The 23,235-nt window shown below is 38.1% G+C and overlaps 2 protein-coding genes across 4 annotated transcripts in view; one reads left to right on the top strand and one right to left on the bottom strand.

The window, feature by feature from the left end:
- The window catches only part of SLC25A45 (solute carrier family 25 member 45), a 17,853-nt gene extending 9,708 nt beyond the window's left edge, over nt 1-8,145 (bottom strand). For both annotated transcript variants that reach the window (XM_072421644.1, XM_072421645.1), the window contains exon 1: nt 7,923-8,145. The gene's annotated coding sequence lies outside the window, so the exon portion shown is untranslated. The remainder of the gene's footprint in view (nt 1-7,922) is intronic.
- The window catches only part of LOC140337825 (sulfotransferase 1B1-like), a 25,777-nt gene extending 2,542 nt beyond the window's left edge, over nt 1-23,235 (top strand). The window contains exons 2-8 of one of the 2 annotated variants that reach the window (XM_072421642.1): nt 11,365-11,504; nt 14,345-14,470; nt 14,630-14,727; nt 18,993-19,119; nt 19,192-19,286; nt 22,100-22,280; nt 23,076-23,235. In XM_072421642.1, the coding sequence (XP_072277743.1) occupies nt 11,366-11,504; nt 14,345-14,470; nt 14,630-14,727; nt 18,993-19,119; nt 19,192-19,286; nt 22,100-22,280; nt 23,076-23,188 (879 nt within the window). In that variant the 5' untranslated portion in view covers nt 11,365 and the 3' untranslated portion in view covers nt 23,189-23,235. The remainder of the gene's footprint in view (nt 1-11,364; nt 11,505-14,344; nt 14,471-14,629; nt 14,728-18,992; nt 19,120-19,191; nt 19,287-22,099; nt 22,281-23,075) is intronic. The other variant, XM_072421643.1, reaches the window with a different exon arrangement.

Raw genomic sequence — 23,235 nt, 5'->3', positions numbered from 1 at the left:
AAATGTTGGGCACCAGAACAGAAAAAGGAAAGCATGTGTGAATATTGCCCACAATACAGTCATTAATAATTGAGAGGGATTATTGAAACAATGCTAGGGAATTATTATTGTACTGTAACATTTGAAAAACTTGTTTGTCTGCTTGTAAACCCTTAATAGCAGAGGCAGGTTTGGGGATTATTTGTGAGTAATCTATAAAGATAAGCAACACAATTAGGGAAAGATAATGACAATTCATTTGAGGGCAAAGAAAGTATATTTTGCTGAGATAAATCAGTTGATAAACCAACCATAACTAGAAAATGGAATATAATTTCCATATGTAACGTGACAAAAAATATATTTCTGAAAATATATTTAGAGATTTTGATTCAAGATGAAATTTGCTTTCACATTTAATGTGCAACAATTTTACCAAACAAGGCCTTAAAATGGCCATACACTTGTCAACATTGTACCGAATATTTGACTATATTGGACCTAATAAAAATCTATTAAAAACAAGGAAATTCTTAAACAATTATTGATTGGAAATGTTCATTCTTTGTTAATGAAGTGGGAGTGCAGGGGGTGTCAGATAATAAACTGTTTCATTGTGAACTAGATCAGAATTAGATGGGTGTAAGATGTGTTAAAATCTTTTACAGCTCATCTGTTTAGAGTAAAAAGAAATGTTAAACTAAAATACTTAAAACAATTCTACTTCTGGGTTGTGTTAAAATATGCTTTAAAAAAAACCATGACCCCATGCAATTAATAACAGCAATACTCTTTCTCTAAAATTATAATTCAATTTACCTTGTTATTTTCATTTATTATTCCTGTAGTTATTGCTAATATATTGATACTGAACAGGCCTAAGACTGCTGCTGGCCAGCACCATCTTGGATTTGAGCTCAAATTATGTTTTGTAATATTGCCATAGTTTGTTTATGTTTGAGGCTTTGAGTTAGTAATTATGTTTTTATATAAAAAGCAAGGTCTGATAACAGGAAGTCCTAATGTTTATTGGAGCGTCTTTTGTTTGTGTGTGTATATGTGGGTGCATATATGTATATATGTTTGTGTGTTTTTTTATTCCTTTTTTTTTTGGAGGGGGGAGTAAGTTTATAACTTGCCCTTTCGAGCTTCCTTCAACATATGACTGTATAAAGGCAGTAACAAATTGTCTCCGGAGTCAAAAACTCAAAATCTTTGTGCTCTGTATTCAGAACTGTGCATTTCCAAGTAAAGTGTAAACAGACAGGTGTAAACAAACAGATGTAAACTTTTACTTTAAAATGCACCTGTGACAAGTCTATAGGCATTAACGTGTTATCTTAATCTTTAAAACCAGCCAATGAGCTTATGAGCTTTAAAACAAACCATGGCCTCTCTAATTGCTTGTATTGTATAATAATTGATTCTAAAACAGCAGTACAAAGACTAACCCCAGGTCCAAGTTACTTAACTGAAGCACTGAAATGCGATCCACAATATCACACTTTGCCGGAACATTGGAAGTACATAGCACCACAATGCAGAGTACGGCATGTACTGTGCATTGTGGTGGAAGGGTAAACAAAAAATAGTACATGTTCTTCTTTATATGCACTGACATATGCTATTCAAACAAATGGGTTCACTCACTGCACAGCAACACACAACACAAGGCACGCATATCTCCAATCTTTTGCAGATTTAAGTATGTAGGCAATCTATAAAAATTCAAATGCATGTTCTGTCCAGAAACTTATAAAACATGGTTCAATTTGGTCCAACACAGCAAAATTCCTTCCTGATCCCCAATGCAACCCCATATTCCCTAGATCTAATGCTCTATAGTTTTATTTACATTTAAATGTAATGTCTCATCTATTATCATTAGGGCTGTATTTACATAGGGCGTCTGCAGAACAGCTAGCTGATGCCAACCCTGCTCTTTTAAACCCTGCCATCATTAGTGGAACACACTAATCCAGTGAATGAGAGCTTTTGACATTCAGGATTGCAAGAGTTTAGGAATGGAGCTGCCATCAGCTAGATGTTTTGTAGCCCTCCATGTAAAGACAACCTGACATGAAAAACAGCAAGGATACCAAAAAGACCACCAACATATTTATACAGGGTGATCATTATCTTCACTTAAACACTCAATAGATTCAGTCCATTCTATGTTATGATTATATCTGTGATCTACCAAAATCTTCTTCATCATTGATTCCCCCCAAATGCATTACCTATAGAAGGTATAAAGCACACATGTTGTTAATCACCAGATGCATACCAATCACATACAGATGCCAGATGCACATACTAGGTGTCACATTGGTGTTTTTTAATATACTCAGCGGGGTAGTATATCAAACATTTTTGTTTGCAAAGTCCAAGCCAAATCCACAACCACTTGCTTATAAATCTGTTTTCAACCACTGTGACAGAGTGTCCCTAAAATTTCAGGGAAAGTGTTAAAAAATGGCTCCAGGGAATGGAAAGTAGTTATGTGTGTATAGGTTTTTAGGAAGAAAAAACAGGTTCTTTAGGGCCCTGGAGCCGGCCAAGGGAAGTGAAGGGTGGGTTCCCGGGCCCAACCCTGATTTGCTATATATATGATATATTGATATATCCACCTGTACTCAGGTGCAAAAAGAGAAAAAGGGAATTGATCAGCAATAGGCTGAGAGAGAGCCAGAGTGGAGTCCAGGCTGAGAGAGAGCCAGAGTGGATTCCAGGGTGAGAGAGAGCCAGAGTGGATTCCAGGCTGAGAGAGTCAGAGGGTTCCAATCTGTGAAGGGAGCCAGAATCTGTACCAGGCAGGAGAAGGGAGCCAGAGTTTGTTCCAGGCCGCATGAGAGGGGACAGAGCTCCAGGAATGCCAGCGGGCAAAACCAGATTGGAACTGTAAGTGAAACAGCGTTGATTTAGTGTGTGTTAGTAGGAGAGGGCACCTAAGTGAGGTAGCTAGATGCCCAGCCAAGCCACTGTTTATTGTTTTTACTTTAAAATGCTGGAGAGTGTGCTGTAACACTAGGCTAAAGAAATAAAACTGCTGTTATTTTGGACTTTTGGAGTCTGCTGCCTCTTTTCTGCCCTGTAAGGATCCCGTTACCATGAGCAACCCCCAGTAATATACCACACAACTTAGAATACATGATGTGCATTTACATTGGAGGACTAACAATTCGGCAAAATTCTGCTGTAACAGAAAGTAATAGAAAAGGAACAGAGATTTTAGTGCCTCTGCAGTGAATTTTACAAACAAAACAAGGCCATCGGCTAAAACGATGAATGGAGGTTTGTTTTAAATAGCTTTTACTATTTCATCAGAATATATTCAATATATAATAATTCAATGTTGGTAGTCTAGTACAGAACATATTTCAAAACTCTTTAGGCTAGACCTACACTGTTTTGACAATGCATATTAGATATATTGGTGCACTGCTGTGTCATTAGGAAGAATTTTCTAATGAATCAGCAGCCTTAATGCACTGCATTTTATTTTTAAAAAAAGTTTTAGTTTTCCAAATATAAATTACAAACATTAGTAAAACAAACAACAAGAAGGGAAAGGGAGCATAGTATAAGGGGTTCATCAAAAATAATTATAATTTCTTAACTGTCCAAATTAACCTAGATTTCCATATTCAAATCAAATTTGAGAACTATTACCTATTCATTGTTATCTATACAAAAAGTTTAATCAAGAGTTATTATAACATAACCATTCTTCATATCTTACAGATCCCCTTACTCTATATTAGAATTATCTTAAAACGTACCTAAACTCAAAAATTTTACTTTACATAAAAGGGTAGACAGTTTTTTGAAGTGCAACACCTTTTTTTTTTTTTTTTTTTTTTTTTTTTTTTAAAAAAGGTAGCATCACTACTCCCTAACTCTTGTTCGCCTAGGCGGTCGAGAATGAATAGGAGAGCAAAGCCTCCCGGGATACCCACATCAGGTATCCCGGGAGGCTCCTGGGTGCTTCCTCTGCGCATGCCCAAGCATCTCAGGCATGCGCAAAGGAAGCCTTTTTGTGCAAAGGGAAAAATTTAGCAAATGTGCCAATTTTTTTTTCATCCTACGTCAACCGATCTCGTGCCTGGGTAGGGTGACGTAGGATGAAGAACCCAGAAGGAAAGAAGAAAATGGCGGGACCTAGAGCGCAGGCTTCAGGACAATGCCGGACCTGATGCAGGACACCCCCCGAGTGATCGGACTGCCCTGCGGGATTAAAGGTAAGTGTATTTTTTTTTTTTGCGTTTTGAGTTTAGTTCCTCTTTAAGTAACCAGGGGTGGAGTATTAAACATAAGGGAAACAAAGAAGAAAATATTTGAGGGAACCACGGGAGAAAAAGGGGGGGGGAGTTTTTTGGGGAAACCAAGTGGGTAAGGAAGAGTATGAAGGGGGTTCCACTCCTAGAGTTTACACATTGCCAAATTCAATCCACCAGTCCCATGTCTTATAAAACCTATTCAGGTTGTTCTTAAGGGTACATGTCAATTTATCCTAATTATTATCCAAATAATTTCATTTTTTAGTAAAATCAAGAGGAATATTAGAAGCTTTCCAATAACATGCAATTGTGATGCGGGCTACTTGCAGAATGTATTTAACCAGCCTAATCTGATCGACTGTCTCAGAAGTGATTCCTCTAGCTACGAAAATAAGGCACTTTCCACTAGTTTTGAGAGATTACCTTGTGTGACTGTATATATGAGATTATAAATTCGAATCCAGAATCTCTGGACTCGAGGACAGCACCACCAAGCATGGTACAGGGTTCCCATCTGACTGCAGCTTCTATAGCATAAGGGGGAAATACTATAATATAATACATAATTATAAATCATAATTATAAAAAATAATGAAATATTGGACCACAACAATGTAATTTATCAAAAAAAATATTTTATCAAAAATTTCTCACTGAAATTTTCCAAACAAGGGTGCAATATTATTGATAAATAATAATATAACATTAAATGCAGATTTTAGAAAAAAAATATTTACATTTTTAGTCGACATTCCGGGTGTTGTAGATTTTGAAGTAGGGTACTGCACAAAGTCCAACATCACAGTCAGGACAGTAGAACCTGGTTTCCTTGCATTTCTTCCTTCCTCTGTCATCGGTCTTTGAGCAGCAAACTACGCACATCCTTGTAGGTGCTGCCTTTTTCTGGGTTGGTGGGATGTATTCAGTGAGGTGACGACCGGTCAGGCGTTTGGGTTGACAATGGAGGAAGCACGACGTCCAGGTCTATTCAGAGCCACTTATGTTGTTTGGTGGTTCTTGACTATGGATTCGGAAACTTGCAAAATGAAGTCTGAATGATTCACAGGCCTCTGACCATTTTTTTTGTACAGAATGTAGGCATTCCATAGGCACTGCTCAATTAGATGCCTGAAAATCTTTTTGTAGTAGTTCCTTTGCTGTTTCCTCATCGCTGGGTAGAATGTCATGGCTTGGTCAGCTCTGTCAACACCTCCATGGTGTTGTTGTAGTCAATCACCACCTGTGGCTTCACTTCTTTCCCACGTTTTGTGTGTACCAGAACGATGGAGTCATCATGGACGGAACTCATCAGGCACACATCTTTCTTGTCACGCCATCTTAGGGCCATCATCTTTCCTTTCTGCCAGGCAACAATTTCTCCTGTCTTCAGCTTCTCTTTAGCAAACAGTGCTGGCAGGTTGGGCCGGTTAGCCCTAACGGTTCCATACGCATCTGTTCTGTGTTGCAGAAGGAACTCATAAAGCTCAGGAGATGTGTAGAAATTGTCACTTGTGACACAATAGCCCTGATCTAGCAATGACTCAAAGAGGGATAGCACTGAAGATGTTGCCAATTCATAATGGCTGTATCTGGGGTTGAACTGTGTCCCTTTTCCAGTGTACAGTACTGTATTCCAGATGTAGCCAGATGAGGATTCGCACAGCATATACGTTTTCACGCCAAACTGTGCCCTCTTTTACACAATGTACTGCACCCAGCTGAGCCTCCCCTTGTAAGCCATTAGACTTTCGTCAATGCTGACATCTCTTTCTGGCACATAGGTTTGCTGGAAATTTTGTAGAATCATTTGAGACACTTCCCAAATTCTCTTCAGTTTTGGTGCAGGATGCGTAGTCTCATCAAATTCTTCAGTGCAGGTACTTCATGATGAGGGAAACGCGGTATTCTGGCATGACTGTGCCAAAGAATGGAGTGGCAATCATTTTATTCTTGGACCAGTACCACTTCTGCATGGGTTTGCTCACAACTCCCTGCAGGATCACCAAGCACAGAAACAGCCAAATGTCATCCTTGGTCACAGGTTTCCACTTTCTGCTTCTTGCAAACCTCAGGTGTGGAGCACCTTGTTGTTGTCCAGCGTACCTGCATAAAACAAAATAAAAAAAGGTATTTTAGGATATATTCTTTTATAGTGTGAAGGTTGCATTAATAACTTAGAAAACACAGAGCAGCATATATGTTTGCAGAAAAAAAAAATTAGCAAAAAATTTCAAAAAGATAGCAGAGCAGCATACATGTTGGCATAATTTTTTTTAAAAGTTAGCAAACACAAAGCTGCACACGTTTGCATGAAAAAAAATTAGCAAAAAAATTCAAAAATTTTAAAAAGTTAGCAAACAGAGCAGCGTACATGTTTGCATAAAAAAAAAAATTTAGCAAAAAATTTTAAAAAGTTAGCACAGAGCAGCACACGTGTGCATAATTTTTTTTTAAAAAAGTTAGCAGACACAAAGCAGCATATATGTTTGCATTAAAAAAAAATTAGCAAAAAAATTCAAAAAGTTAGCACACAACACAACAACACAGCAACACAAGAGCGGCTTACCTGTTTGTCTCTGCAACAATTTTTTCGATAACTGCATCGGTCAAAAACAACTTCAGGTATGCCAGGGGGTTGTCGCATTCAGCCTCAATTTTCATCCCAGGTGCGCCGGTGAATGGAAATCTTGGCGGTGCTGCCTGGTCCACATCAAGGTCAATAGAGCACCATGTGCGCACAGCACTGGCCTCAGGTTCAGAATCGTCGCTCAGTTCACTTTCGCTGTCTGATGACAAATTTCTTGGTGAAACACTATCGCTCGATTCCACAAAGGACTCCAAAGCGCTATCGCTGCTTTCAAATTCCTCCAAAACGCGCTTGCATCGGCGAGATGCCATTTGGATGCCATGAGGCCTCAAGCAATCAGTCAGGAACAATCAAGGTCAAAGACAAAGTGATGAAAAGATACATTCAGGAAGACCTATCAAACCTATAAACTTCATCAATGCAGTATTTAAAACGTATGTATTTCATGCTTATTACCATTTTTACTGATTACAATTTTAGAGAGTTAATAAACAATTAGTTCTTTAAAGGTGCCAACTATGAGATTTTTTTTGGATTTCTTTATTGATTACCATGAAGAAGGCTTTTCCTACAATCCTTATTACAAAGCCTTTTTTATTGCAGTATTTGGTTACTGCTGTGTAAACACTAGAACTGCCTAGGTGCTCAATAACCAAGAAAAAAGGCAATGTAATTACTACGAACTAGGAGCACAGAGAGAAAGCACAGAGACCAATCAACAGGCCTGAGGTTTACTATAGGGTCTTATTTATGCACACACGAAAGAGATAGACTGGAGTAGGGCAAACTGAAAGTATAAAATCAAGTCATAGGTCCAGAAATACACACAGCATGGTTTGGAGGTGCAACCCAGTAATCCGAAACCAAGTTAACTAACAGTTCCAGCAATACCAGCAGCCAGGCAATCCTTAACCACTGTTGGGTTCACTGACACAAGTCCCTTGGCTCTTCAGCAACATCCAGCATAGAGGGAGCACAACAAGCCCAACTATTTTCAGCAGCTCTCAGCAATGGAAGCATCACAAATCCCAGCAGGTTTAGACATGGAGCACACTACAGATCCCAGCAGTACTCACAGTATCACAGCTGTATCCTGAAAGTTAGCTGACACCCATCCTCTGCGTAGCAGATCCTTCAAGCATGTAGACAGAGCCCGGCCTCAGCGCAGGCCCTGAACTGCCACTCAGAGATAAAAACAACTAAGTTGCCCCTCTCATACCTTAAATCAGGTCCTGAGAGTCCCAGGCATGAGAGGGGAGGAAGAGGGTGCCCACAGCCTGTTACTAAGCAGTCAGTCAACCCCCCTGATGAGTGCTACTTAGACCTTTGTTCTGGGAAAGCCGCAGAGGGGGGGAAAAGGCCTGCAGTTTGTCAGGAATCCTGCTGATAGCAGAGCCTTTGTGATCTGCCAGCCCCAAGGGACAGGTATGGGGGAGGTTGTCCTGCTAGGACTTCTGTCTGCACTCTGTCCAGAATGCAGCTCGGAAGGTGAGAGGCCAATCCTTTAATGTGTCAGACTATGTATGTGTAAACTTGCCTATAGACCATATACCATCTCTAATATCTCCAGACAAAGGATCAAAGCCAGGATGACTCTTAAAGCTTACCTAAACTCAGAATTTTCACTAAACTTATAATTTTCTTTTTACATTAAAGGGTAGACAACCCTTTTATGTAAGGTAAAAATTCTGTTTTTTTCTTTAAAGGGGGATCGTGAATAAATGGGAGCGCATGGCCTACGTCACGCATCCTGGGAGACTTTTGGATGCTCCTTCTCTGCATGCCTGAGCATGCGCAGTGCGATCGGCAGGTTATTTTAGCATCTAAATCACCTGATCCCGCGCCTGGGTCGGGTGATGTAGGAAGAGGTACCCGGAAAAAGAGGAGGAGATGGCGGTGCCTGGAGCGCCAGCCTGAAGATGGATGCCAGGACGACGCTGGACCCGATGGAAGAACGATCGACTGCTCTGTGGGATTGAAGTTAAGTGTATTTTTTTTTGGGTGACTTTTGGGTTTAGTTTCTCTTTAAACTGGGAAACATTAGGAGAGGGAATGAAGACATAAAAGGAGCTGGGGAATCAGTAGGAGGAAATTTGGGCTGCAGGGATCCCCCTACCTTCACAGTAGTATTCATTTTTTCAGGCTTCTGTAGGCATTTTTTACAGCCTGTAAACACTTGTAAAAGCCTTGCAAAAAATGGTTAAAAACAAAACAAATGGGTCTGTTTTTTGTGTAAGTGTTTGCAGATGTTTGACCTTTACAAGTGTTTGAAACTCCATGTAGCTTCTAGGGCCATTTTGCCATCTAAATGTCTCCATAGCCCATAAACACTTATGGTAGGCATTTATTTATCTACTGGCTCCCTTAAACACCTGGCTGCCTTTTGTACCCCACACGCTTTAACACCTGTATCCCTTTTGTACCTGGCTCCCTCTAATACCTGGCTGCCTTTTGTACCCCACTCCCTTTTACACCTGGTTCCCTTTAACACCTATCTCTCTTTTGTATCTTTTGATGGGAAAAAAGGCCTATAAACCCATGAACAGAAGTTTCCTAATACCAGCGTTTTTTTTTTTTAAAAAAACAACCTGGGAAGCCTAGCTGTGCAGAGTAGGCTTCCAGGAGCATTTAAAAGCCACATTTTCAGAAGCAGGTGTGAAATTTATTTATAAACATGGCTATTTTATTTAATATAACAAATCAGTAATTTGTACTCTGAGTCAATGACAACCATCTGTTTGAATAGTGGTAACTAGTGATGGATTAGGTCATAATGGGACCATAGGCAAGATAACAGCTTTAGTCCACCCATTACTTGTCACAAAGAAGATGCCCTACTTGCCATATTAGTACTGGCATGGCCTTTACCATTAGACATCAATCGCCTGCAAGTGCATCCTTTAGGGTGAAGTTACAGACACGTTCACAGCTTTGACCACTATTCACTTAGTTTGTTCTAGAGATGTGCATGCTATGGGTAAGTCCCTAGATATCCAGGCTTCTAGGATTCTAGGCTCTCTATGTTGCTTTGTAGATGACAAAGCTCTGACTGAAGAAGCACATTCAAAGCTACCACCATTCCTAACTGCTTGCCTCATCAGTGCAGTACTACCCAGGCTTGAAAACACATTGCCCCTGATTCATCAAGCAAAATCGGATTATCGCTCGCGCATTCGTATTAGCGATCCGAAATCGTGCGCGATCGCGCTATTCAACAACTGAAAAAAGATCGCGCACGGAGCCGCGCTTATCCGACAGCTTTTTACTGGCGATCTTGCATTGAAAGTCACTGTTCCCCTAAAAAATCATTCTTTCTAATGGCACACATACCTCACCTTAATTGGCAGATTCGCGCTCCCTATTGTGAAGGCTGGAATCCGGCTGGTAGTGAGGCGGGTGTACGCGCATACTCGAGTCCGGACCGCGGTAATCCGCGATCGCTGGCCGCGCGTACTTTCACGCTTCTCGCGAGCGCGGATTTCATTGATGAATCAGGGGCATTATCCTCCAGTTCATTGCCTAGACCTGTACTGCATCAAATAAAACTTAACAGCTTATAGTTTAGTGCTGTAGTGTTGGTTTAGTGTTTACAGACATTAGAAGACACTGGCCCAATCTGGCCATTTACAATTAGATTACGGAATATTCATATGCCTTTACACCTCTCCCTATGACTGATATTGCATATGAAAAAAATAGATCAGGTAGAACTGAATTTCTATTGCAGTTGCTTCCTCCTGTGCCTATATATAGTGTTTCTTCTCTTTTCTCTACATGTGGACTTTTGTCAATTAAGTCATTGTTCATTTAAATGGTCACTCATTTCATGCATCAGGCATGCACAGACAGTTGCCTTCTAGTGTTGGTAGACACATTGGGCCTGATTTATTAAAGCTCTCCAAGGCTGGAGAGGATACACTTTCCACAGTGAAGCTAGGTGATCCAGCAAACCTGGAATTTCTAAAAGTAATTTGCTATTTGTTATTTGAAAGTGTATCTTCTCTAGGCTTGGAGATATTTAATAAATCAGGTCCATTTAGAGCTGCTGCTTGATACTTCTTAAATCTGGATAGTGGTGATTCAGAGCTTAATAGCCACAGTTAGCTAATTGGTTTCTAGTGCAGGTTGGGTCAATAATCATTTCTATAAAATGTTTAATAATATTAATACGAAACTAAAGGTTTATCCAAGACAGAGCTTAGCATGAAGCTTTCAGACCGGTTGATCGCTGTGACTACAATGGATGTGTGGAGGAGGGCAGTAAGCAACTAAGAGCCTTATGTGGGTTTCCTACAGAGGTGTACAAGGTCTGTATGTAATAGAATGAGAGTCGTTGCAGCTTCCCAGAAGCAAATAGGCCTTCTTCTGGATTCTGAATTTGTGAAGCTACTTTGACCAAAAATGTTTAAGTTTATTCTGAATTTCTGCTCATAATTTATCACTATTTTCTTAAACAATTCAACAATAATAAAAAGCACTACTATTTTTCATTTTCTATCCACAACCTATGATATGCAGAATGGATGTTCCTACTCTTAAGACAATGACCATGGTTCATGGGATACCTATAGGTGCAGAAAGTGCAGAAAACTGGGAACGAGTGGAAGAGTTCCAAGCTAGACCTGATGACGTGGTCATTTCAACCTATCCTAAAGCTGGTAATTTTTTTTTTTTCTTTGTACAGTGGATATTTACATGCTAATTTAGCATATTCAAAATTAAAAATTCTTCTAATAAAGTATCAAAGTTGTTCATTCTGATATAATGTATGATTTTTGTACTACTTTAAAACAGTGGTTCTCGGCCAGGAGCTCAGAAGCCACATGCTGTGTCCTTTGATTCTGCTCAAAGTATCATCTTAACAAGTTCTCATTGTACTCTACATACTGCACCCGTTTCTGAACCTGCCTACCACCTATCACCCCTGAAGCTGAACCCCAACATCCCAGACTCTGCACATTTCTGCAAGTCAGCATATTGTGTGCTACTTCCCCCACCTTTTAGATTGTAAGCTTTTCTGGACAGGGTCCTCTCCTCCTGCTGTGTCACTGTCTGCATTCTGTCATCTGCAACCCCTATTTAATGTACAGAGCTGCCTAATATGTTGGTGCTATCTTAATACTGTTTATTAATATTATTAATTTTACTACCCTTGCCGAAACATGCAGTCACTTTATAGAAGTCCAACATCCAAAATGTTTTAATTATTTTACAATAAAAGTTTTACTTTCAATTCTCCCTCCTAATCTATTCAACATAAGCTTACTAGATAAAAAATTATGATGACCTATGATTTAACACAGATATTATTAATCCAGACAAAAAGCAGTTTAATATTATTTCATATAAAACATTAAAATGAGGTCTGGTCATAATAGATTTCCATGTTGACTTGGCCATGTTACTTCTGGTATAAGTCGGCAAATACGGTGTACATTTTGTGACACTTATCACTTCTTCACTAAAGCGCAGATGCCTCTATCCTGCGCAAGCGGGCAGTTCTGACTCTGGGCGCGCCTGTGTTTCCAAGCTTTATTAATTCTGTCCAGTCAACTGGCTAATTAGAAAATGGCCTCTTGACCAGCCCTGGCTATTTAGCTAGCTCACACACTGCACTTAGTGTTCGTGCAATGTGTCTCCATTGTGCCGAGCCCCTAGTTCTGTGAGCTAGTTCCTGTTCACCTGGTGCTTAATTCAGTGTTTCCTCTGTCCAGCTCCTGCATTAACCCCTCCTTGTCCAGTCTGTTGGCTCCCAGCCAACTTCCCTGTGCTGTTCCAGTGTTCCTGTCAGTCTGTGTATATTCCTGAGTCACCTGTGCCTCCTGTTGCATCCAGTGTCTCCTGTGTTCCCTCTGTCCGCAGTGGCCCATGTCACTAGTGTCTGTCTCCTGGATCCCTGGCAATTGACCACTGGCATGTGACCTGACTTCCCTTGCTTATTGCCTGCCTCAACTCCGGCCTTCCTTGACTATACTTCTGCTTTGTGATTTGGTACTGTGTTTTGCCCACCTTGGTGTGCCCAACGACCACAACCTGGCAGTAACCAGCGGTGCAACATCCTCACCATCAGAGGCTCTGGAGAAAACCTGGTTACTGCTTAGACTCAGCGCCATGGCCCTTCTCTGGGGTCACACCACTTCCGTGCAAGGCTTAGCGCCCCCCTAATGGTCATGTCTCTTTGTGCGTGACACATTTATTGTCAGTACAACCAAATTGTGTATTACATTTTCTTTAAAATTTAAATGAGTATAGCTGTTCAACATTGCTGTCAATACTAGTAAATACTTACTTGTTAGGCTTTATTTGAGGCTCATTAGCAGGAATGGTTAGGGCCAAGCTTGACATTTTCCTATTTATCTATCTATCTCTTAATCTACTTTAAAAAGTCACTTGCATTAACTGTATGCTTAACAATCCAGTCTGTAGCTGTATAAACTTTCAAGTCAGTCTATGTCTAGGAAGGTAGGTAACTCTAACTTAAAACACAAAAAACTGAAAAAAAACAAAAAACCTATTAACTGATAAAATTAAGCCCGTCTGGAACTAAAGATACTACCCACTTCCTAAAATCTGTGGCAACATGTTTCAGGGTTGATGCCCCTTTTTTAAAGCTTCTACTGATAGTGTTGACTACTGTATTTAGGGCTCTATTTTTAAAACATTGAATCAGACATTCCCTCAAATATTCCCTAGTGGGAATCAATGGCTTCCATTGAAACACATTGACCTGGAAGATTCCCACAAGGGAATGTTTGAGGGAATACAATTAGATTTATTTTTAAACTATTGAAAACATTTAATTTGCTATTCCATTCAAAGTTTAAAAAAATATACTTCATAACACCCTGGTTCAATAGTTTTAAAATACAGTTATATATTCACTACCAGTTAATATTTGTCATATTTTGTTACATTTACTGTTTACAAATATTATCTATAGCCAAAAATGTTTTAAAATCTTGGAAGCGACAGGGAAAGATTTAGGTGGGGAAGTGGAGGAAAAAAATCATTACAGAACAGAACACAGCAAAAAAGGAAAAGGGTTATAACCATTCTGTACTCTATGAAATTAGGAGGTTGCTGGGGGCCACTGGAACATTTAGCAATTTGTGACTCTCAGGTTAGTTACCACTGATACCAATTATCCTTATGGCTATTTGTAAGGTTGATATTTTTCCTATTGTCCAGCAATGTAAAAGCAATTCTTCTCACTGATCACTACACTAATGTACTGTGAGCTGTGGATATAATACTAAAACAGGGGTTTCCCATGTTAGAAGATCGAGAAACAGTGTTTTAAATGTAGAGAGCTGTGTAATATGTTGGCAGTATATAAATACTCTTTAATAATTATAATAAACAGATGTTCTACACTTGTCAAAAGTAACCTCAAAGGTGAGGTTTTAAAAGCCATGAAATGACGCACAGACTAAAAAGTTATCCTTATCCTTTCTCATCTTTAGTACTTTTATTTGTTTTTATTTGATGTTCTTACTAGGAACTACTTGGACAAGTGAAATTGTGGACATGATTTACTGCGGTGGAGATCCTGAAAAATGTAAACGAGACACCATATATAACCGAGTACCTTACCTAGAGTTTAGAATTCCCAACATGCCTACAGGTAAATTTCAAGTCAGTCGGTAAATTTCTTTCATTAAAAAAAAGTTGAATTTGTAACAAAAATATAGTATTACTAATACATAGGTTCAGCTGAGCTGTACTCAAGTGTACCAAATGGCAATTTTGTTTCAACATGTCCATTTTCTATTTTGTCTCCCAGGTGTAGAACTACTTGAAGGTAGACCATCTCCTAGACTTTTGAAAACACATCTCCCTATTCAGCTGATGCCAGAGTCCTTCTGGGATAAAAAATCAAAGGTAGCTTTAATAACACTCTAAACATCCATGATAAAAATGAATATATCCCAAAAATATCTTCATATTGTTCCCAGATCTATTACAAAACTGACATGTCTGCCTTTTTTTTTTTTTTTTTTTTATTTATTTTTTATTAGCAACCAATAAAAACAGACAATTACAAAACTCAAAACAGTGTATACAGATGGCAAAAGCAAATAAAAGCGTGAAAAGGCATACAATTTTACAGAAATAGTCATATCTAGCAACTTGAGAGAACATATAGCATGCCATGTAATGATAAATGGAAAAGAGAAACAAATTGTAAACGTACATAAAAACATTTCCGTTATACCAGTAAGCAATCTACCATTAGGTTTCATTGGTCGCTGATTTTATATTAAAAAGTATAGGAAAAGAGAGAAAAGAAAGAGAGAAAAAGGAGAGGAGAAGTAAAAAGGGAGGGGGGGGGTGCTGTATAGGGATATAAACAGAAAGGAGGGTAGTGGGGAGGGGGGGCAGGGGGAGTAGGGATTGGTGCACAGTGGAGGCGCTGTATGCTCACGGTAGTGGGCGAAGCAGCCGCAAATAATCTGCAGTGGTCTTAAATTCGTCCCAATAATACCAGGTACGTATAGGTCTGCGTGCTGAACGGTCTCCTGCACTCATAAGCTCCTCCATATATTGAATATCATTTACCCTGGTCAACCATTGCTGCACAGTAGGTGGAGCAGTTTGTCTCCATAGGGGGGGGGGATGCAAGCCTTGGCTGCATTCAACAAATGTCGCAGCAGCGACCTTTTATAGCATTTCCTCGATGTCTGCCTTTTTTAACTGCCCCTACTGATACCCACCCTCAACTTCATTAGACAAAGTGTGGTCCCCTGTCTAGTTATCTTCATTAATGAAGCTATAGGGATGAAAATGAAGGAATTCCTGGTATGCCTATCCAAAAGCACAACTAAATTCTCAGTTTTAATAATCTAAATACATTCTAGATGCATCAAAACAAAGTGTGTTTAAAATCTTACAGTTTTTTTCTTTCTAAAGAAGCTATATTCTAAGTATAAATGCCTGTCACCTGTTAGCATAGTAAACAGAAAAACTCTCTGAACAAAGCAATTACCCCTGCCAGAAATCTCCAATCAGTGGGGACAATGAGCTATGCTGATTACAGAAGGTTAGTCTGATTCAAAAAGTACATGTCAGAACTTTACAGGGAGACCACTGCTTCCCCATAGACAGCAAAGGTTCCACTTTGTAGCCGCTTGCAGAAGTTTATTTTATTTCATTGCACCTAAATGTATCTAGGTTGCTATAAAGTGGGAGCTTAATTTGTTTTTAGGATTTAAGATCAGTTCAAGTAAACTCCATTTAAACTTTTAAAATCTTAAATCCTGAAATTACACTTCGTATGTAATCAATGTTATAAATCAGAACAGGCTCTTATACAGTTTCAGGTTGCTACTTGACCTTTACTGACTTCGGTTAGAACTTACCATCAGCCATTTCACTGTAAAAGTGACGTGTGTTTAAACAAACAGTTTTTCAGGGGTTGAAGCAATTGAAGAAGCTTTTTGCAGGTGTTAGACAGTTGTGTTTGCAATGCAGTTGTGTTTTCAGATGCACTATTTTGAGTCTTATAGTCGGCAAGCTTGTCAACCACTTAAATTGACCTAAATGGAAATGTTTTTCAAACAAATGCTAAAGAAGGTTTAGGGCAAAAGGTTTTTTTAAAGTTTTTTTTTTTGTTCAGGCAGTTTTTAAGCATTTTTAGAAAGTTTCCAGCCATTTGAGAAGACAAATAAAGTGTTTCTACTTCCTTTACATGTCCATTTCATGTGCAAGTCTACCACGGCATTAAAAAATATGTGCTATAGTAGTTTTCAGGCATTCAATAAACACTTGAAACGGCCTGTCATAACCACCTTTAAAATGCTACCAGGCACCCAGCAGTTGATAAAGGAAACCTGCTTAGCAGTATTCATACTTCAATTACACCATCCCTGTAAACAAGGGATAACTGTTCACTTATTCATTCACAATTAACTATAACATGGGAATTATTGGAATTTAGTGAAACTGATATTGCCTCAGAAGTGCTCTGTCCTAAATTAAGTAAATATTGTATTTCCCCACCCATATGTCAACTCAATCTCAACTCAATGTCAATCTCAAACAGATGGTAAACATGTTCAACCCATTCCTCTGTCCTCGGCCACTTCCTTGTATATCCTGTTTATCCCACAAGGAATTTACCACATATTATACATAAAAAAGTCTGATAACTTACATACATCTCTTCTCCTTCTTCATATCTGCCCTCACGTTTATGACCACATATTTTACTTTACATATAAGGGTGGATAACCCTTTATTATAAAGTAAAAAATGTGTTTGATTTTTTTCCTAAAAACGTTTTTTACCACCTCAGCAGTAAAGACTGGGAAGGCCTAAGCCTCCTAGGATACCTATGTCACGGGCAAAGGCTTTTCCCTGCAATGTAAAAAAAAAAAGCCAATCTCACGAATCCTCAGTGAGATCAGCACTTTTTTATTTTACATATACAGATGGTAGCGCCTGCTAGTTCCTAGAACGAATACAGGATGGCATGGGACCAAATCGAATCCAATTGTGGAGGAATCGAAGACTCTGCGGAAGTAAAGGTAGGTGTCATTTTTTTTTTATTTTAATGAAAGTTCCACTTGAACATATCCTTTTCTATTTGCATTTCTTCAGAGGCTGCTTAATACCCAAATTATCCAGTTCGAATTGGTGGATCTGAAATAAATCTCTCTCTTTAGAGGCCGCTAACTGAAAATCTGGTTTTCCTAACTCTAAGTTCTTTAAATAGGGTATACTTGGGGGGGGGGGGGGGGGGTTTCCAAAGGTGCTTGATATCTGAGATATGTGAAATTCTTCAAACTGAATCAACTACCCCCATTTCGAAACACCCTTACATTCATAAATGGGAAAACATTATAGGTAGGGAACTACCCCAGGATTTGTGGATGGTCATATGGTGGCAGGCTCAGAAGAGTTCTCTGTGTACAGTAAATAAAGAGAATGCCTATAAGATTTTGATGCATTGGTACCTCACTCCAGATGTCTTCCACACAATTTTTTCTGCTACAAGCAATCTGTGTTGGCGATGTGGCTATGGAGTGGGCACCGTACATGATATTTTTTGGTTTTGTCCCCATTTTGTATCCTAGTGCAATGCAATTAATGACCTTTTAAAAGAGATTTCTTTATATTTACCAACACATATTTAAGGCATACCAGTCCAGGAACTCCTTTGGCCACGCTGGTATGATGTACCTGATGGAACGTAATATAGGTTGCTGAACTTAATATTGCTAAGCACTGTTATTTTTTTTCTTGCTCTTGCTCTCATTGTTGTGCACCTTCAGAACTGTTGAATATGGACTCGCAACTACCACTCATTTGGACAGATGTTGTTTTGTCTCTTTATTCCCTTTCATTTTATAATTACCTATGTAGTATTTAAAATCCCCTATTTTGTTTGTATTGGTTTCTGTTATAATTTTCTATTTTCAATTAAAGTACATTTATAAAAAAATGAAAAAATCACAAGAAAAACATTTTCTCTGGAAATTAACTTCTCCTCTCAACCATCCTGGTCACCTTGCCCCACCCCCAGGACTGTATGTAGAGCTTTGGAAGCACTTCAACTTTCCACAATTCAGCAGCTGTTAACATTTATTAATATCTTCAAACTCAACCCCAAAACTAACCTCTTCAGGCAAGGAAATTATCTGACCTAGAATACCTGTCCAGCTATTAACTCAGCTAGGCCTAATCCCCTTCTATGGAGGTTGGATCTTGCTGTCAATCTATTTACATTCTATTAAGTCCCTTTACCTTTTATTTCATTTCTTTCTAATTTTAGGCTACAAGTTCACTTGGACAGGACCTTTTTTCCTAATGTTTCATAGTATTGTTGCATATTGACCTGTCACTTTGTCACACACTTCCCACTTAGAGCGCTGTGTGACTCTGTATTGGTGTACGACCCTTGCTTTTACCATGAAATTGCAGAGATAGCATGTATTCCTATAAATGTACAGCACCACGGATGCCAGATGCCAGTTTATAAATCTATACGTATATATTAATAATATTTTTCTCATGGTAATATTATTAATTATATCAAGATAATGCACACTATTGACCATTTATGAAGATATAATTACTGTGACTTTTCACAGAACTGCAGGTAAAAAAAATTGCTTTGCAAGACATGTTAAATATCTTCCACCTAGGTGATATACATCGCCAGAAATGCAAAGGATGTGGCTGTGTCATACTACTTCTTCCACAACATGGTGAAAGCCTTGCCTGATCCTGGGCCTTGGGATATATTTTTAGATAGCTACATGAAAGGATATGGTAAGAAATATATATAAAAAAAAGATTTGATTCATTCTATAAAAAAACTCACCAGTATACTTTTTCTTTTAGTTTGTTATGGTTCATGGCATGATCATGTGAAAGGATGGTGGGAAAAAAGATATGACCATAATATCCTTTATCTCTTCTATGAAGACTTGAAGGAGGTGAAGATTACATTTTTTTTATATGTTAAGCTAGACCATCTTTAACTTATAATGACTATTGATACTATTTAAAAAGGCGACCTGTAAAAAAGATTTTTTTACCTCTTCGACTGCCCTCACAATCTTTCCTTTCTTTAATGGGACCTGATCCCAAATTAAATGCAAGTAAAAACACAGATAAAAACATGTATTTTAAATGCTTTCTTGCAGAATATTTCCTTTCCAGGAACACATATTCATGTGCAATGTGCCTTTGCCCATACTAGGGACTTTTATTTAGCAGCCAGTGGAGGAGTGTAGATGAGTGCTATGGAGTATCACTTGAGTAACAGTTTTGATTCTGCTAAAACTGCTAATATCACATCCAAGATGATGACTTGCCCTAACAACGACAAACCAACAGGAAGGCAGCCCATCTGATTTCTCTAACAAGATGATATGTACATAACTAACAGTGGCATCACTGCCCTACGGGTCCAGTATATATTGGACATCGGCAACAGTGACATTAGAAACCCATAAAACATAGCGTATGGTATGAATGTATTGTGCTGGCCAGGCATATATTACCTATTTGAATGGTACTGTCATGAAACTGGCAGGGCAAAATCCATACAGTCCTTTTGATGAATTGATACAGTATCACTTACCCTACTACGGAGATACTCAACTTTATATTTATGTCAGCACATGATAGGCTTTTATAGATAAACACAATGCCTGAAATAAGGTAAATGCATATATATTCTTGAGGGAAGATTGTTGTTGAAATGATCTGGTGACATGATCTCAATAAAGATTACTGCTGCCAGTATAGATATGTAACTTTATGGCAGTAACATTACAAGGGGCAAATAAGGTAAGCTATGCCAAGCACCACAGTGCAGTGCTTCAAATTTTTTGTATAAGTATAATTACACGTGTTCAGTTGTAGCAAGTTTTTGGTAACAAAGAGTTACCAGCAATAGCACATGACTGCATTCATAGTACTGCACAGAGTAGGGGTTGCCAACCTTTCTGACCTCACGGACCACTAAATTAATGATTTTAAACCCCACGGAGCAGTAATATGATTTTTTTTTAAAAGATAAAGACATTTGTAAATTAGTGATCTTCCTAATGGTGCCTGACAAGGACTGTGGAGGCTCTGATTCATTGATCAGCTCACGGTTAAGTAAAGTATTACTATTGTTACTATTATCATTAGTTACATTATCTTTGGTATTACTAAAGAAATGCGAAATATTTGTTTGCTTTTTCTCACTCATTATGGATTTTTTTTAATTCGAATCTAAGATCAAACAAGAAAAGATAGTTATAAAAGCCAAACTATTTGATGCCATCATTAAAACAGTTAAAGACACACAGTTAAGGTCATACTTACCGAAAAAGAACAATAAACAAATAAAATAAAACAATCAGATGAGAATCGGTATTCGTGGAGCGGGGTGACTGTTGAAATGGTGGAAACAATACTGAAGCGTACGGCTCGGCAACGGTTCCCTCATACAACTTAAGACTACACTGACGTCACGCTGCGCCTCCCTTGTTTTTCTGTCTCTAGTACAAAATTCTCATTCAGAATATAGGAATTTATTAGAATATTACTTTTGTTTTATAATAAAACATAAAAATTGCAAAAAATGTCTAAATTTTTCTGTGGACCACTAACATTTTCTGGTGGACCCCCAGTGGACCATGGACCACTGGTTGGCGACCGCTGGCACAGAGTATCTTCCGAGCACAGTTGCATACAAGATAAGCAAGTCCTAGAAAGAAACAGTTTGGAATTTTCTGAGCCTATTCTGCTCATATTTTCCTATTTTGAGTACTAGTTAGGTTTTATTACTCTACTGTAGAGGTTTAATTTTTTTTTGTTGTGGTCTAGTTATTTGCAGATTTGATCTATTTGATTGATGTCGTATTCATAGCATTTCTGAACACAGGTTTCCTGATGGTGATATAGTTAATGCCTATGCAATGTGTGTTGAACTGACCACTTCCAGTTTATGTAAGGAACTTGTGTGATATACACAGCACTGGCACAAATTTTATGTCATGGTGTGTTTGTTGGACTGATTCATATTCACAGTGCTATCTTGCTAAAGTAGTTAGTGGAGAATTTGCAGTACTGGAAATCTCTCATTTGGGTCTTTAATGTATTAGGAATTGTATTTAGATTAGCTGTATGTGCTGCTCCTGCAAAAGCTTTATATGATCAATCAAGTGGATCTTTGCAAATGTAGATAGCTGAAAATTACTGTGTATACAAAAAGATGAAATTTTAAGAATAACCTCAGGACAAAAAAAATACCCTTCCTCTATTAAAGAATCACTGAGGGGTGGGGTGGGATATCTATTTTAGTCACCTGACACTATGGTCAAGAAATACTCCAGAACCAAGTCTTCCTCCTTTTTTTTTCTTCCTTTTTTACATTTGGTGGGGTCCACCTCCAAGTGTGCACATCACTGCCTATGTTACAAGAACACTCCCTTTTGGATATCCATTGTGTCTCACAATTGAGAAGATTAGGTTGGCAGAGACTGGCCAGTGTATACATATATGCAGCCTCTGGCAGAGAAAAAAGGATCTGCCAAGGGACTTGGACAGCAGATTAAAATTAGTATTTATAGCAAACATGGTAAAAGGAGCTTTAACATGCTTGAAGGTTTACAGAGATTTAAGGGGGGCAGAGGGGTTTGGGGGAGAAGGGGTTTAATGATGGTAACTGCTCCTAGAAAACATAAGGTACAATAGTTTTAATATACACAAATCCAAATGGAAACACTGCTTACAATTTGTCTTTTAACAGAATCCAAAAAGAGAAATCAGAAAAATGCTACAGTTCCTAGAAATAAAAATGACTGACGATATTGTGGAGAAGATTGTTCATCACACTTCTTTTGAAGAAATGAAAAATAATGACATGGTTAATTACAAAACGATAGCAAATGATGTACTTGACCAGACCACTACTACCTTCATGAGAAAGGGTAAAGGTTATTTTGAAAATTATACTATAAAGCAAGTCATGCAGTTCTTTTAAAAGACTTATCACTGTCTACTGTTCTATGAGTTCTGCTATTACAATACTTTTTATTACCAATTGTAGTTGAAATGAATGAAAGAGCTATTGAGCCCTTTACATAAACTTTTTTTTTTTCACTTACTGAAGGTAATCTATTAAAATTGTCCATTGTCGTTGTTCCCTTTTGATCTTTTTTCTTCCCTTTTTTTATCTCCTAGTATTATTACTTTAACTGCTTAAAAGATTTCTGTCACCATACAAATTTTTTGTCAAAGCAGCTATCTGCAAAAGTAGATAATTACGGCAGCGTACACACATTCAATATACTGTATGTCCCTGGAACAGAGAGAGGAAGAGTGTGCATAACTACGTAACTAGGTAAAAGGTTACTTGTGATCCAGGCATCATCTAGTCAATGTCATCACAAAGCTCCAAACTGCCCCTCATTCCACCTTAGTTGACAACAGCATAAACAATATGCTTTTTTTATCTATTTCAATACATTGGAAAAAAAAAAAAAAAAAAAAGGACAACTAAAGTGTCCTTTTTTTTTTTTTAAATGTATTGAAATAGATAAAAAAAAGCATATTGTTTATCATTTACTATCAAAAGTATGATACAAAAAAAAAAATGTTGCTTTTATTGCTAATAGGGTGCAGAACTATTATTAAATTATAGAATTATTAAATTATATGTTATAAAAAAGGACAAAAAAGGCCTGTGATTATAAAATAACAGAACAATTATTTGCGTTTTTCAGGTTTAGCTGGTGACTGGAAAAACTATTTTACTGTTGCACAGAATAAGACGTTTGATGAGGACTACAAGAAACAGATGTCAGGCACAAACCTTCACTTCAGAACCGAGATCTAATATACTTTTTCTGTTTCTGTAAAATAAACAAGTAGACTTTTTTTTTA

The sequence above is a fragment of the Pyxicephalus adspersus genome, chromosome 9 (assembly GCF_032062135.1).
Source record: "Pyxicephalus adspersus chromosome 9, UCB_Pads_2.0, whole genome shotgun sequence".
In the NCBI taxonomy this organism is placed as follows: domain Eukaryota; kingdom Metazoa; phylum Chordata; class Amphibia; order Anura; family Pyxicephalidae; genus Pyxicephalus; species Pyxicephalus adspersus.
The sequence above is the reverse complement of the archived record's forward strand: the minus strand, read 5'-3'. Positions and strand labels throughout refer to the sequence as shown.